This window comes from Misgurnus anguillicaudatus, chromosome 8 (assembly GCF_027580225.2).
Source record: "Misgurnus anguillicaudatus chromosome 8, ASM2758022v2, whole genome shotgun sequence".
NCBI classification, from domain to species: Eukaryota; Metazoa; Chordata; class Actinopteri; order Cypriniformes; family Cobitidae; genus Misgurnus; species Misgurnus anguillicaudatus.
The window spans coordinates 26,953,540-26,968,669 of NC_073344.2; the positions used below are offsets into that span (position 1 = coordinate 26,953,540).

Genomic DNA, 15,130 nt, shown 5'->3' on the forward strand with positions numbered 1-15,130 from the left:
ATGTATTTTAGGCGCATTACTTCACTTTTGATGCTTACGTTTAGTATTCAATGTGTGTAATGTAATACGTTTTTTTATCGATAGAAATATATGGCAAAAATAGAGATACTTGCCACTCGTGAACGGCGTTGATGTCACACGACAGTTGCGCACACTTTACGCCAGAGACTCAGTAGGCCACACGACAGTTGTGCACATTTTACGGCAGTGGCTGTCTGGGGTAAGCGCATGATTCTTTTTAAAGTTTAATATGTTATTTTATTAGACAAGAAATGCGTTTACATCCAAAACATGTACAACTTTGCCCGACTTTAATGACGTAAACACTTGAATGTGCAGTAGCTGTGCTTGAGTAAAATGTTTAATGTGCTAAAAATAAAAAATCATGTGCACATCTGAACTTGAATGATTAACACAAAGTGTATTGTTAATGTAATTGTTATTAGGTGATGAGATTTGATCTGGCCTCTGTAGGAACTCTGAAGGTTTTCTGTCTGGTGAGTGAATAATACAAACAACACTGTGAGATCTCTGTACTTTCACTTTCACATCAGACAGATCACAGATGACATGATGCTTCATGTGTTTTTACATTAAAGGCAGGGTATCTGATTTTGATAAATGCTAACAGTGAAACACGCAAATCCAAAGCCACGCCTCCTCCAAAACACATGAACACGCACACCCAGACCAGAAGCTCATTCATTCATTCATTCATTCATTCATTCATTCATGTCTCATTCAACAGTGAGAAAACTTTGCAGTATAAAGTAAAAACAACATAAACAACTGTTTTAAATCAGAATTAAATACAGCACATTTTTAGTTTGTGTAGACGTAGTAGTTTGCTTGTAATTTTGAAACATAAATATCGCTACACTTATTTATAAAGGTACACAAACTACATAAGCAACACAATGATCCATCAAAATATAATATCTGAATCCATCTAAATAAAATAATACAGTGAACCTACCTTAACCTCACCAAAAGAAACACTTCAACCCTTTCAGACCCTTTGTCTCCTGCAGCTGTTTCCATTTCAGCAGTAAATTTACAGATGTTAATTCAGGTTTTTGCTCTTTGCTGATCCAGATACTTTTTGATGTTGTTGTTTTAAAAGATGTCTTTGGTTTTGTGGCTCCTGTGCAGGTTGTCAATTCAGCAGGAAAGTTTGCCATTCTCTCTCAGTTTACAGAGCTCACGTGAACGAGCTGATGACGTATGATGTCTGCATCAACAGGTTGTGCAGTGGCATGCAAAACACATTCACAGAAGAGGAGCAAAAATTGCATGCGTCCAATGATTGCGTTCGCTTCGAGTTCAATCGTTTGTTGAACTTTTTTTGATTCTACGCCTTTCACAGATGACATATATTCATACAAATACATTTAAACACTTTAACATTGGGATTGCTATCAGGATGTGAAGAGACTTTCAATCAGGATAACTAAAAATATTTCTGGATCAAAACCGAGGGGCAACCTTCCGATCTCTCTGATGAAGACAACACTGAAGTGACTTAAACTGCAATTCACCGACTGGCCGTTACCCATAAGACTGCCACGTTAAAATGCTCAGCTTTACAGTAGAAATAAATATGTTTACAGTCTGGTAAAAAAAGTTTTTTTTGTCTATATAGCTAATTTTGCCCTTCATGACAGCTGTGAGGGCGTTACATTTTTTCGTAACTCATCTGTTTAAATTATGTTAAGCTTTAAAGTTCTGCATAATTAAGGGTGTGGCCACTTGAGTGACGGTTGAGCTGCCACTGTTGTCACTACAGTCAAGCTAGGTGGGTGTGGTTTCAGCAACCAGTGACCTCAGCTTTACCCACGTCTCACCTCTTTACCCATTTTCGGTTATCTGTGAGTGAAGCGCGGTGAAGCGGGGCCAAGATGGGGATGGCAGGCACCGCCTACTTTAAGCTTCAAAAAGGATCTTCACAAGCTTATGGGTGACATCACAGACACTACATCCAATTTTTTCATCTATGATCAAATCAGATACCCTGCCTTTAATCCGGTCTGATTGTATTCAGTTTATTGACCCACAATCATAGTTAATGCATCTCTTTATCAATGTCTATGATGTGTCTGTGTGTAGCGTAGTGTGTTAACTGTGTGTGTTGTTGTTGGGTTGTCAGACAGTTGTGTTGAGTGTTTTGATGTTGCCGGTTCTGCGGCGGGTTCTAGGATTACGAGCGTTCTCCATGGCATCAGAAACTTACTCATCTGGTACCCACTCTGCAGCCTTCGTCACCTGTCCTAATGACACAGTTGCCAAAGAGCTCGCCAGGTAATGAACCCACAAACACACAGTCACTGGTTTACTGTGGAAATAATACACACAAATGTTTTATTCCTTATAAAACAAATAATGTTTGTCTGTTTAACACAGAGGAATCGTGGAGAAGAAACTGGCTGCATGTGTGAACATCGTACCTCAGATCATGTCTGTGTGAGTCAAGCTGTAGTGTGTGTGTCTGATGTGTGTGTCTGATGTGTGTGTGTCTGATGTGTGTCTGATGTGTGTCTGATGTGTGTTGTTTTTGTTTCAGGTATGAGTGGCAGGGGAAGATTGAAGAAGACAATGAAGTTCTGCTTGTAAGTTCATCTGAAACATGTTCTCTGATGTTCATTCATTCAGTATCTTCATCACTAATATCAGGTCTATAATATAAGCTGTGAATCTAAATGCTTAAAATAAACACAAATGTGTTAAAATGATCTCATGGGTTAACACAGCGTCTTTTATGTTTGCATGGTTAACATGGTTGCAGTCAAATATATTATCATAAATGTGAAGTTGATGGATTTGACACATTAACTCTGCTCTGGGATCAGTTTGATGGGATTTGATGTGTCACTGATATCACTTTATTAAAGGTGGGGTGCACAGTTTTTGAAAAACACTTTGGAAAAGGGATACAGGCTGAGTATCAATACACACTTGTAGCCAATCAGCAGTAAGGGGCGTGTCTACTAAACAACATCATTGCCTGAGTTGCGTATATGTGGGGCGGGTCTATCAAAAGAAGGTCCAGATTCTATTTGGGTGGGGGCGTGTTTGTTTAGGTGATTTCAAATGTCAACATTGCCTTTCAGAGATCGTGCACCCCGCCTTTAAGTAATGTATGAACATAAAAACAATGCTGTTAATTGAATAAAGTAACACTGGTGATTATATATCAATTGTGTTTATGCTTTTCTACAGTCTTGGTTTTGTTTTTGAGGTGTATTAGAAAAGCTTTTCATCCTTGATTGTTCATAAAACAACACCTTTCTCGACTGTATTTCACTGTTTTAATTCCCATTGAAATGAAGTCTCTCCACGTGAAACACTCTGATTGGTTAAGCTGACCAGTCTTTTGTGATTGGTCATCCACTCCGTATGAATGTCCCACTTTTTACCATAACCATGAGCTTCAGCTTCTCAGGTGTAAAAGGAAACAATGGTGTCAGTTTAACAAGTAGATCAACCAGAACAAACTTGTAGCAGTGAGTCGAGCGAGTAAACCGAGCACCAGACTTCTCTGCAGGACCGATTATCAGTTTGAGTCTTACTCAGAGTGTCTTTGGTTCGACCTGTTTACAAAAGTATAACTTAAAACAGGACACTTCGCAATGGTCTTTTTTTCTCGCTCTTCTGAGGAGGCAAAAAAAACTGTGTGATCAGAGAACCTATACGTGTTGAAAGGGTCACACAAGATGCTTACTTAACAGTAAACTCTGATTACACATGAGATTAAGTGAGGATCTAGCAAACATGAACGTCTCTTTAATCATAAACCATTTGAAGTGTTTGCAGCAGCCTGAGATTTTGACATGACGAGCAACAATGTTTTGACAAGTTTCGCATTTGTGCCTCTTTGGAAATGAAGTCACGTGCTGTCACTGTAATTGACTTTAGATGCAATGTTCAAAAATAACACACAAAATATCTTATACAGTCTTATACAGAATAACTTTTACTGGTAGATGATAAAGTCTTTGAAGGGATTATTGACTGCAGTACATCTCATCATACTACACATGTTGAACAGAGATGTCAAAAGAAAAGGGAAATAAATGAGCCTGCAGCTAAATAATACATCAACATTCATCTAAAGAATGAAGAGAAGAACATCATTACACAAAAGATCTGTGAAAAAGCAGAACAGGACCCCTTTAATATTCTAAAATATTGGTGTTTAATGTTTAGATTTCCAATATAATTGAGTAATCAGATGATTTTGTTCAGGTGAATGATCTTGACTTTATATCTCTTCCAGATGATTAAGACGAGAAGTTCAAAGGTTCCTGCTCTCGCTGAATATGTCAGGTACCGGCTCGTGTGGTATTTTTGTATTACTAGTAGCACAGAATGACACATTTAGGCACATTTGTTTAATACAATGCACATCACCTTTATCCTACAAAAACATAACAAATCTTCAGATGTTCAGTAGATGTTTATATGTTTGACATTATTATAGGACACACATCATTTTTACAAGATGTACAGCGAGGAAAAGAAGTATTTGAACACCCTGATATTTTTCAAGTTCTCCCACTTAGAAATCATGGAGGGGTCTGAAATTGTCATTGTAGGTGCATGTCCACTGTGAGAGACATAATGTAAAAAAAATCCAGAAATCACAATGTATGATTTTTTAACTATTTATTTGTATGATACAGCTGCAAATAAGTATTTGAACACCTGTCTATCAGCTAGAATAATGATGCTCAAAGACCTGTTAGTCTGCCTTTAAAATGTCCACCTCCACTCCATTTATTACCCTAAATTCCTGTTTGATGTCGCTAGCTGCATAAAGACACCTGTCCACCACATACAATCAGTAAGAATCCAACTACTAACATGGCCAAGACCAAAGAGCTGTCCAAAGACACTAGAGACAAAATTGTACACCTCCACAAGGCTTAAAAGGGCTACGGAGAAATTGGTGTTTGGAGATAAATGTGTGTTGGCAGTGTGTAAACAAAACACCTCCTTTTTCAATCCCAATGAAACCAGAGCAGTCTCATTGGACGTGCTGTTTTGATTCTCTTGTTGGTGTGGCGTCGCACTGATAGAGCCCCGCCCACAGCCACTAACTGACTGGTTAATTTTCCAAAAAGCTATTCTAAAAATGTTTGTTAGCACATTGTAGCACAAATACAGCTAAAGATAGTATTGTATTCACAGAAATCAGATCTGTTTTTACTGAAAGCACTCGCTGTCAGTGGCTGTGGGCGGGGCTTTGTCGGTGTGACGTCGCATTGACGGGAGAATCAAGACAGCATGTCTAGTAGGACTGCTCTGGTTTAATGGGGATTAATAAAGGAGTTGTTTTGTTTACAAACTGCCAACTCACATTTATGCCCAAACACCTTGTAAAAGTGGATTTTGCATAATGGGTGCCCTTTAATGTTGTTTATTGTGCAGGTCTAATCATCCTTATGAAGTGGCAGAGGTGATCAGTTTGCCGATTGATCAGGGAAATCCTCCGTATCTGAAATGGATCGGTGACGTTGTGCCGGAGTGAAGAGAGCGTTCAGAGTACTTCAGCTGTTAAACACACATGAAAAAATATCACTTTGTGTTTCTTTAATTTGCTGCTTTCTAAAACGTTTGTCATTTGAATAGCAGAAAATCAAATATCAAATAGGTGATGTGAGCACTTTATGTGACAGATTTATTTTGAATCATCATTTTCATTTGTATTAAAGGTTTTAGGTCAACCAAATACATTTATGTGTATTTTCATTTGAAAGTGTTGTTATTGTCATTTATTCAACATGTGCTCATATTATTCTGCTCCTGATCTGTATGTTATATGAGATTTGTCTGTCATTCAGTCTGATGTTAACACACAACCCATTTATGTGTATACTGTATACAGAGAAACAGTTCAGATAAAAATGACGTCTGCATTGTATGAACAAACCTGACTGACTTCAGCTGTGAGATACTCGCATTCATTCATACAAAACTCAAATAAATTATATACAGCTGCGCACACCGCTCCAGTTTTGACTTTAATCATCATTTCTACGTTTATTGTGACCATTTCAGTCCAGTGTCTGTTGAATTTCAACAAAAGCAAACCTCGGGAGTCACATACAGTCACCTAACAGCAAATGACAGCTGTTTGAAGTAACTTACTGTAGATTTAAATGTACACTGTAATTATGCAGCTGGTTGCCAGTAACTTACTGTAGAAGATAAAGACGAAAAGGTTTAATGTTTATTTAACTTTGAACAAGCTGTTGACAGTAAATAACATAAATGTACTGGCAGCTAGTTGCTAGTAATATCCAGTAATACTGTCATTTCTACAGACATTTTGTTACAGTGTATATTATTAACTGACAATAGTTTGTTCAAAATTAAATGAACATTAAAAAGAATTTAATTTTACAGGAAAAATCTATAAAAAAGTACAGCATCATGCAAAGCGTTTCTGAGAACCAAAATAAAAAAAAAGGTTGATGAGGATTTGTGTTTCCCAGAATGCTTTGCACGTTATTTTATAGTTTTATTCTGTAAAGATAAAGATTTGATTTTGTTGTTTAATATTCATTTTTCTTTGAACAAACTCTAATAAATTAAATAAATATAAATCTACAGGACGTTACTGGCAAACAGCTGCATAATTACAGCAACTATTTTTACAGTGAATAAAACACTGAGAGCATGACAAGACCCAAGATGTAAAAAAAATATATTTTTTGAAATTTTACTAAAATGCATCTAAAAACATATTTTGTTCTTGAGAAATTAATTTGAACTTGTTTTCTCTGCAGTATTGAAGATCTGAAAACACTGCATCTTTTTTCCCAATTTTAATTTTCAGTAAATAAATGCAAAAAAAAACCCATCATTTTTATTAAGAATTTGGCAGAAATGTTGTCAGTAGTTGACAGAATGAAACAAAAATTGTTTTACATGAACACATAGCTATAAATAGTAAATCTAAACTAAAAGGACTGTTGAAATGCTGTTCTGTTTTTTCCGTCTCTGTATATTCAGCTGTACAGAAACTTGAATGTTTTTATCTGACACATCATTCATTGCTGAGATATCATCTGTGTATCATGTTATTAACACTTCTGTCATTGACATTTTCTTGTTGTTTCTGATGTGTTTTAGGATTTCTCTCCGTCCACACATACAAGATCTGTATGACATCACTATGTGCAGTGAGTCCTAAAACATCTGAACACACACACACACACACACACACACACACACACACACACACACACACACACACACACACACACACACACACTTCACAAACAAACACAAAAGAAAGATGTGTAGATTCAGGAAGTAACAATGATATCAAACCTGACAAATAGTTTGTTTAACAGCTGATGGATTTGTAGCAGGTAGCTTTTTCGGCTGAATAACACTTCAGATTGACGACATAATCTACAGAGTCTGTGTTTATGATGATTATTCTCAGCTTTGCCAAATAATGGATCTCCGGCTCATGTTAGATGAACAGCAGCTGTGGGGTCAGAGGTCAACTCATTCATCCACTCACATCTTTGCATTGTTTTTCTGCTACCCTGCCTTTTGTCATCCTTATAATCATGCAGTCGGTCCAGATTACAAATAACTGATTTCCAGAGCTGTGATTTTATCGGCACTCTTCTCAGACAGGACTTTTTGTGCGTGTCTTTGTGCTCCGTTGCTGACAGCTGTGGGTTCGGGGTTCAGGCTGATGGAGCGTTCACGTCGTCCATCCACAGCTTTGCCAATGCCACCATCTGCTCTCCCGGTGACCTGCCGGTATCCACGTCCGTTCCCGCAGAGCTCCGTCTTTTCGTCGGCTTCTTCCGTGTAGCCCAGCCGCTTCACCTCTCTCGTCTCGTTGTCTTTTGCGAGGTTCAGTTCTCTTTGGATCTCTTCCAGCGGTAGAGCAACCATTCCCGTCCCTTGCCGTTGATCCTGGTTCTCTACGCGTCTAGACGACCTGCACAGAGCTTTCCTGAAGCCTCTTTTAAAGTTATCGGACAGAAAGCCGTAGAGAATGGGGTTGGCGCAGCTGTTAGCGTAGGACAGAACCACGACAAAATAATACAGGCCGCGAAACTCACCCGGCAACAGCACTAGCAGGTTTACGATGTTTAATACGTAAAACGGCAACCAGCAAAGGACGAACACCGCCACGACGATCACGACCATGCGCGTTATCTTCCGTTCCGATTTCCTGCGTCGAATTGACGTGGCTCGAACTTTGCGACCGGAGCTGCGTACTTTCACCACGATCAGTAGATAGCACAGGCATATCACCGTCAGCGGCCCAAAAAATCCCACGGTCGCCGTGTAGATGATAAACGTCGCTTTCCAGACCTCCGCTGGCTCCGGCCACACGATGCTGCAGTTTCCGTCGTCTTTCAGAACGTCTGCAAACGCCACCACAGGCAAGACCACCACAAAGGAAACGGCCCACACCGTGGCATTCACGACTTTTGCCACACGCGGCTGGCGCCACCTACAGGAGCGGAGAGGATGCACTACGGCCAGGTACCGGTCGATGCTCATGACGGTCAGACAGAAGATGCTAGTAAACTGGTTAATGGCATCTACGGTCATAACCAGACGACACATGAAGGAGCCGAAGGGCCAGGAGAGGAGACCGTTTTGCACGGCGAGAAAAGGTAAACCTAGCATAAAGAGTTCATCCGCTATGGCTAAGTTCAGGATGTAGATATTCGTAACCGACTCGGCCGGTGAATATCGCAACACGATGTGGATTACCAGTGTGTTTCCGATCAGGCCGACGATACACACAGTGATGTAGATCAGAGGAATGAGAATCCCTGCCATGTCTGGCCCGTATAAAACATTGCTGTTTGTTGAGTTCTGCAAGGATCTATCTATCGGCGGCAGTTCGCTCGATAACGAAAGAGGAAACGTTTGGCTGAGATCTGAGACGTTACTCCACACTTCTGGTCCTGAGCGCTGCGAGATGAAGCCGAACGTCGATGTCATTCTGAGGATCTCCATCACTACGAGAGGTTTGATCAAACCGGCCTCAGCAATCGTCCATCTGTCCTGTAAGTGAGATTATTACACACTATTATACTGAAAATATCAAAAATAAAACTTCTTTTCTGATCAACCAAATAAGATAATTCAAGGCAAGAGAAGTTTATAGGTGCAAATGATTTAAAAAGGGAAAAAAGTACAGAAAAATCTCGGAGCAAATTAGAAAAAGTTCAACCATAGCATGAAAATTTTACTGTACTGATATCTCAGATGTCAAAAGCTTAAGCACCAATGCAAGGTCTTTGTTTAAGTTTTCAACATTTTTTTAAAATAATTTTTTAATAGTTAAGTAAGTGCAGCGTTGAGAAATGTCACATTCATAACGTTGTTTCTTCCTCATAAATGCGCACATGATTGGGTAAAATTGGGTATTATTGCTTTTGGTTTGTGCGTTTTAATTCAGAAAAAGTCTCCTAAAAACTTCTGAATTATAAAGCACGAGTGTAGATTAATATTTCTCTGATCATCAGGGGTTCAGGAAAATATAAACACATGCTTCAATATATGCATTCTCAGAGAAATTATGTTATAACTTTTGACTGAAAATGTCACATCTATAATGCTAAAATTGCTCAACAGTAAAAAAAAGATATTTAAAATTGAAATAAAAACCAAAGATGAAAAAAATGCATAATAGTAAAAAGTTTATTTTTATTTTGAGGAAATATTTCAACTCTTGTACATCTAAAAGGTTACACAATAGCTCTGATGACACATCTTTACACATCCGGTTAGATTTTTTTCAGTTTGACAGACTCTTGTTACTGTATGTTATGATTGTATTTGTATTTGGTTTGAGTAAAACTTTTCCTTTGTGTTTCATCAAGGTTTGTAGTGACATAAAAGCAAGTGATAATATTTCATTTTGAGAGCACTATTCAAATTCATGAGAATGAAATGTTGTTGTTTTTCCAGTCAGTTATTGACACAAAGAGTGAAGCGTGTTATATAAACCTGATATGATCACACCGTGTATGTGAACCCCGACTGAGCAGTAAATGAGAGGAATGCTGTGTGTTTACAGATGTGACGTCTGTTCAGATCCTCGTCTCCATCTAATACGGACTAATAAATGCAGCGTCGCTCAAACACAGACCTTTTCATTACCACCGCAGGAAGAAAACACTAAAACTCAATTGTCTGGGATTATACGCAGAGATCAGAGCCGGGTCTGACTTCTGATTTGACTTCTTGTGTCTCAATGTAAGCCACACCAATTACCAGCGTCTGAATTCAAAGGCAGAGCTTCATTATTTCACCTGTTCTCATTCTCAACTCCTTGTTGGCATAAATTCATTCAATTCTTTCACAAGATTCTTATCAAAGCACACAAGAGATGGACGTAGACACTGGTCAGTTATTTTAGGGTTAGTTATGACTAAAATAAAAACATCAGATTTGATGCTATCATGGATGGGTAACAACACATCTACTGTTATCTCTGGAGTCCACAAACTTTCACAGTAATAAAAGAGTGCTGTTGTTTCAGAAAACCTGCAAGATTTCAACTCAGGACATTGACGCAGTTTTTAAACAATGAGAATCTCAGAAAGCAATAGACGTCATTTCACCGTCTAGGTTAACTATAGACCTGGTATAGTCCAGCTATGAATAACCCACTTCTAGAAAAAATAATTTGGTTAAATGTAATTTTTGTTCAAATAACTTGAGATTTTTCTTTTTGTTTCTAGTGTATGATGCAGGAGCGTTGGGACAAATGCAGAAGAGCAACCACAAAAAAACTCATCCTCATATCTAATATTGAAGTGTCATAACTAGTGTTGAACCCTACATCATAAATCATATGTTGGAAACCAGCCTGATGTCACAATATACGTGAAATTGTCACGCATCATTTTGCTCAGTTTTCCATGTCATTGTCACGTATTTCCACTATTTTACATGCCCGTGCCACGACTTTGTTTTCCGTGTCAGTTTCATGTATTGGTTACTCAACTGTTTTTCCTATTTTCTTACAATTGTTTCTTCGGTTTGGGGTTAGAACAACTTTCTGTTACATAAAATGACATCCTTACCCAACTCTAACCCCATCAGGCGACAATGGTTTAAAAAGCATACGAAAACATAGTATAAACCAATATTTGACATCCTAACGCAAACAGCAAATCTAACCACAAACCGAAGCAACAATTGTTTAAAAATAGGAAAAACTGTTGAGTAACACATACGTGAAACTGACACGGAAAATAAAGTCATGGCACGGGCACGTAAAATGGTAGATATACGTGACAATGCCACGCAAAACTGAGCAAAATATTTATGGAAATTTGTGAGATCAGATTGCGGAAACGCACTTTCTTGTGAACGCATGTTGGTCGTTACTAAATTTTAAGTAAATATTGATATTTTTCTTACAAAATTGCCCTCAGACGGCCTTAATTTTTAAAATCTTGTATTACTTCTGTGAAGGATAGATGCACTTTTTTGGGCTTTAAATCAGAAGCATCATTTACTGTCATTATACAGCTTGGAAGAGCCAAGGCATTTTCTAATATAACTCTGAATGTGTTTGAAATAAGAAGATCATATACATCGAGGATGGCTTGAACGTGAGTAAATCATGGGGTAATTTAAATTTTTGGGTGAACTATTCCTTTAAGTTTCTGAGATGAGTTCATCTGAATGTTTGAAAAAATATAATTATAATAGCATTTCTTTCTTTACAAAACAATGTTTAAAAGCACCTGTCTCATGTTTAACAATCTTTCTGGGATTGTTGTGACTGATGCTCTTTATTGTGTTGAGATAATGAACGCGTGAACGGATCGTCTCTAATCTCTGTGACACACAATAAGAAACACACAAGCTCCTCCTCTGATGTTTGTGTGGTCTCTCTTTGTCCTTTAGTATTTTTAATGGACGCTGCACATGTTGTGTATCCACGGTGATGAACGCACACCGATCCTTTTCTTTAAGGGTTACTGGTGACCACACAAACACACACGAAGTCATGGAGATGAAGGCACTTTTCAAATAGTGATTTCCAGACCTATGATGATGTCATCTATACATAGCTCAATAATAAGATCACAAATGACAAGAAATCATGATAGGACTGATAGAAATATGAGTTTGTGACTCAGGACTAAAGGGCTCAAGGTGTTGTTATTGTCCCTGAATAATAAAAGGTTAAAATAAAATAAAAAATGAAATAAGCATCTCTCTATCACACACACACACACACATAGTGATGATGATGATGAAGGTGTTTGTGCAGTCTGGTTCTGCTGTCTCTGGATGTAAACACAGGAGCTGTTTTTCTCTTTTGTGCTGTGTGAGATAACGGCAGTAATTACAGTCAGAAACACTCGAACGCATTTAAACACAGCGACTCTGTAAACGCTCACCAGGACCTCGACTCTTTACTTTAAACCTGGAAATGTCAATAAAAGAAAAACACACAGAACTCCAGAGTACATCACAAGTGATGCTTTACCTGCTCAACAACACTGACGCTTATAGATTTAGATCAACACAAGAGTCACAAAATGTGTCGGTGTGTGTATTTAATAAGTACAGTTGAAGATGCAGTAATAATATAGAATAATAGAAACATTAAGGAAAGCATCACACTTAATAAAGCATGATTTAAAGTTTCACAAGATTTTTTAAAATGTAAATAAATCTTTGTTTTCCCCAGAGTACATATGTGAAGTTTTAGCTCAAAATGATTTATTATAACATGTTAAAATTGACACTTTGTAGGTGTGAGTAAAATGTGCTGCTTTTTTGTTTTGTCCTTTTAAATATAAATGAGTTGATTTCTGGTTGGATAGTGCAGTTTAAGGGGCGGTATTATTATAATAAGATCCCCTTCTGACATCACAAGGGGAGCCAAATTGGAATGAACTATTTTTTACATGTTTGCAGAGAATGGTTTACCAAAACTAAGTAACTGGGTTGATCTTTATCACATTTTCTAGGTTGATGGAAGCACTGGGGACCCAATTATAGCACTTAAACATGGACAAAGTCAGATTTTCATGATATTTTTAAAGAGTCAAGAATGAACAAAAATAGCAGAGAACAATTCTGTACTCATAATATTTACAATATAAAATAGATTTTGAAATCTAAACTCTGTCTGTGTGTGAGGTTAATTTTGAGGCTGAAGTGTTTGTACAGGTTAAGTATATTTGTTGTTGTTGTTGATTTGTCTCCATCATTTAAAGTGAATGCAGCAGTGTGAACAGATGTTCAGGTTAATGGGGATTAATGGCACCTCTGAAAACAAAAGCTTCAGTCATTTTCATCTCAGTCAAAGTGGCGCTATTAAAAAACCCTTTCAGGGAAATCTACCGCATGCCGCGTTTATCAGAGACATCTGCAGTGACGTGCCAATGCATTCACTGATCTATGATCAGTCATTAAAGCTCAGTTATTACCAAAGCTCTTAAACCTTTTCATCTTTATGTGAGAATTCAGCGTCTTTTGCATTAAGTGGATCTGTAATTCATAATCGTCTGCTTTCACATCTGCATGCACATGAAGGAAGTCATAATGATTTTAAAGAAACACTTCAGTGTGTTCAGTATGAGATGTGATTTATATACCACACCTGTACTTCAACAAGTAGAATTCAGTCAAGCATTTACAACTGATATCAGCAGGGTCAAAGATCGTTTTTTTAACGTAACAGAAGAAATGTTTATCATTTTAATAAAAAGCCACATTTTGCTGATATTAGTTTCTGCATCCACCATAGATGTCAATTATAAGTGAATAAGTGTAAAAAACCTGATTTGAGTTCAGTGATCAACACATCACCTCACTGTTTCTAAGTAAAGATGATTTAATGTCAGACACACAGAACCAGAGAGCATGATGCTTTGATGACACTTGTAAAGTAATGTTTCAATGTTTAACACACGACACACAGTCATCATTCAGTGATATGAAACTTCACTAAAATGTGTTGTTATGTGAACAGATCATTTCTGCATGTTGCTTTAATATGCAGTGTACATGTATCTCTCATGAACACAATGTCTTTAAATCACACAATCAGATCAGAATCACATCGTGTTTAAAATGTCATACAGTCGTATGCTAATCATTTTAGTTTAGTTGAGAATTAAAGAGTAAAATAGAAACTTACTGATAATAAACTTCAGTGTCTTCACCTGCACACGTCGCTCTGAAGAAATGAAACACAGAAGCAGCGCGCGGAAACACAGCATCCCGTTACCAGGCAACCAGATCAATGATGCTGCGTGTGTGTGTGTGAGAGAGAGATAGAGAGAGAGAGAGTTAGATTAGAGATGTTCCTCTGGGATCACACATGGAAAATATTTCTTAGGTTAACTTTATGTCAGACAGACCTGAACTTAGATCGGTATGTGTGTGTGCGCGCGCGCTGTTTTTAAAACTTTATACACATAAATAGATTCAGATGAGGATTTTTGTAAAAAAAAAACAGAAAAAACACAAAGATGAACAATCTTTATGAGACACTGTCTATCATTTTAATGTAGATTTATGTTAATATTTATTTACATATATAGATATAGTTTCTCATGAGTGAACTGTATTTACAGTTTAATAGCATTAGGATTGATGGTAAATGTCTTTATATTAAAGTAAAGGGGAGATACTGAACTTAGATGTGTGACCTATAAAATATGATCATTATATTTTACCTGTCTGTTGTGTTTGTGTGAATACTCTACTGTCACTTACATTGAGACTAGAAGATCTTCTCTCAATCAAAGCAAAAGAGGATATTTTACATTAATTTAGATGCAAGAATTCAGCTGCTGTTAGGATGTTTTGGAGGCGTTTGTGTACCTCAGACAGGGTAGTATTTGGTCTGTTCACCTTTTGCAACAATTACAGAAGCAAATCTCTCTGACTTACTGTATATTTCCTCAGCAATGTTATCCAATCTTCTGCAACTCAAGCCAAAGGCATTCCTTCACAAGTAGGCTAGTTTATTATCAACTGATGGGGTTGAGGTCTGGACTTTATCACCCAAAAATGAAAATTCTGTCATCATTTACTCAGTCTCATGTTGTAATAAGCCTGTGTAAATGTCTTTGTTCTGATGAACATGAAGGAAGATATT

General features: G+C 37.5%; 2 protein-coding genes across 5 annotated transcripts; one reads left to right on the forward strand and one right to left on the reverse strand.

The window, feature by feature from the left end:
• The first annotated feature begins 41 nt into the window (after positions 1 to 41).
• LOC129450665 (protein CutA homolog) lies at positions 42 to 5,730 on the forward strand. Of its 4 annotated transcripts, none has more exons than XM_073870632.1 (8): positions 42 to 155; positions 199 to 220; positions 438 to 497; positions 2,147 to 2,298; positions 2,401 to 2,460; positions 2,561 to 2,606; positions 4,274 to 4,323; positions 5,428 to 5,730. In XM_073870632.1, exons 3-8 carry the CDS (start codon positions 450 to 452, stop codon positions 5,525 to 5,527), a joined length of 456 nt encoding a protein of 151 aa, XP_073726733.1. In that variant the 5' UTR covers positions 42 to 155; positions 199 to 220; positions 438 to 449; the 3' UTR covers positions 5,528 to 5,730. The 4 variants fall into 4 exon arrangements, with proteins under 4 accessions (XP_073726733.1, XP_073726732.1, XP_055069576.1 ...); XM_073870631.1 differs by having other exon boundaries at positions 43 to 155; positions 447 to 497; XM_055213601.2 differs by having other exon boundaries at positions 69 to 220; positions 447 to 497.
• Positions 5,731 to 7,220: 1,490 nt separating this feature from the next.
• Positions 7,221 to 9,208, reverse strand: LOC129450664 (somatostatin receptor type 5). Its single transcript, XM_055213600.2, has one exon. The coding sequence runs from the start codon at positions 9,001 to 9,003 to the stop codon at positions 7,600 to 7,602; it is 1,404 nt and encodes a 467-aa protein (XP_055069575.2). The 5' UTR covers positions 9,004 to 9,208; the 3' UTR covers positions 7,221 to 7,599.
• Between the last annotated feature and the right edge of the window lie 5,922 nt (positions 9,209 to 15,130).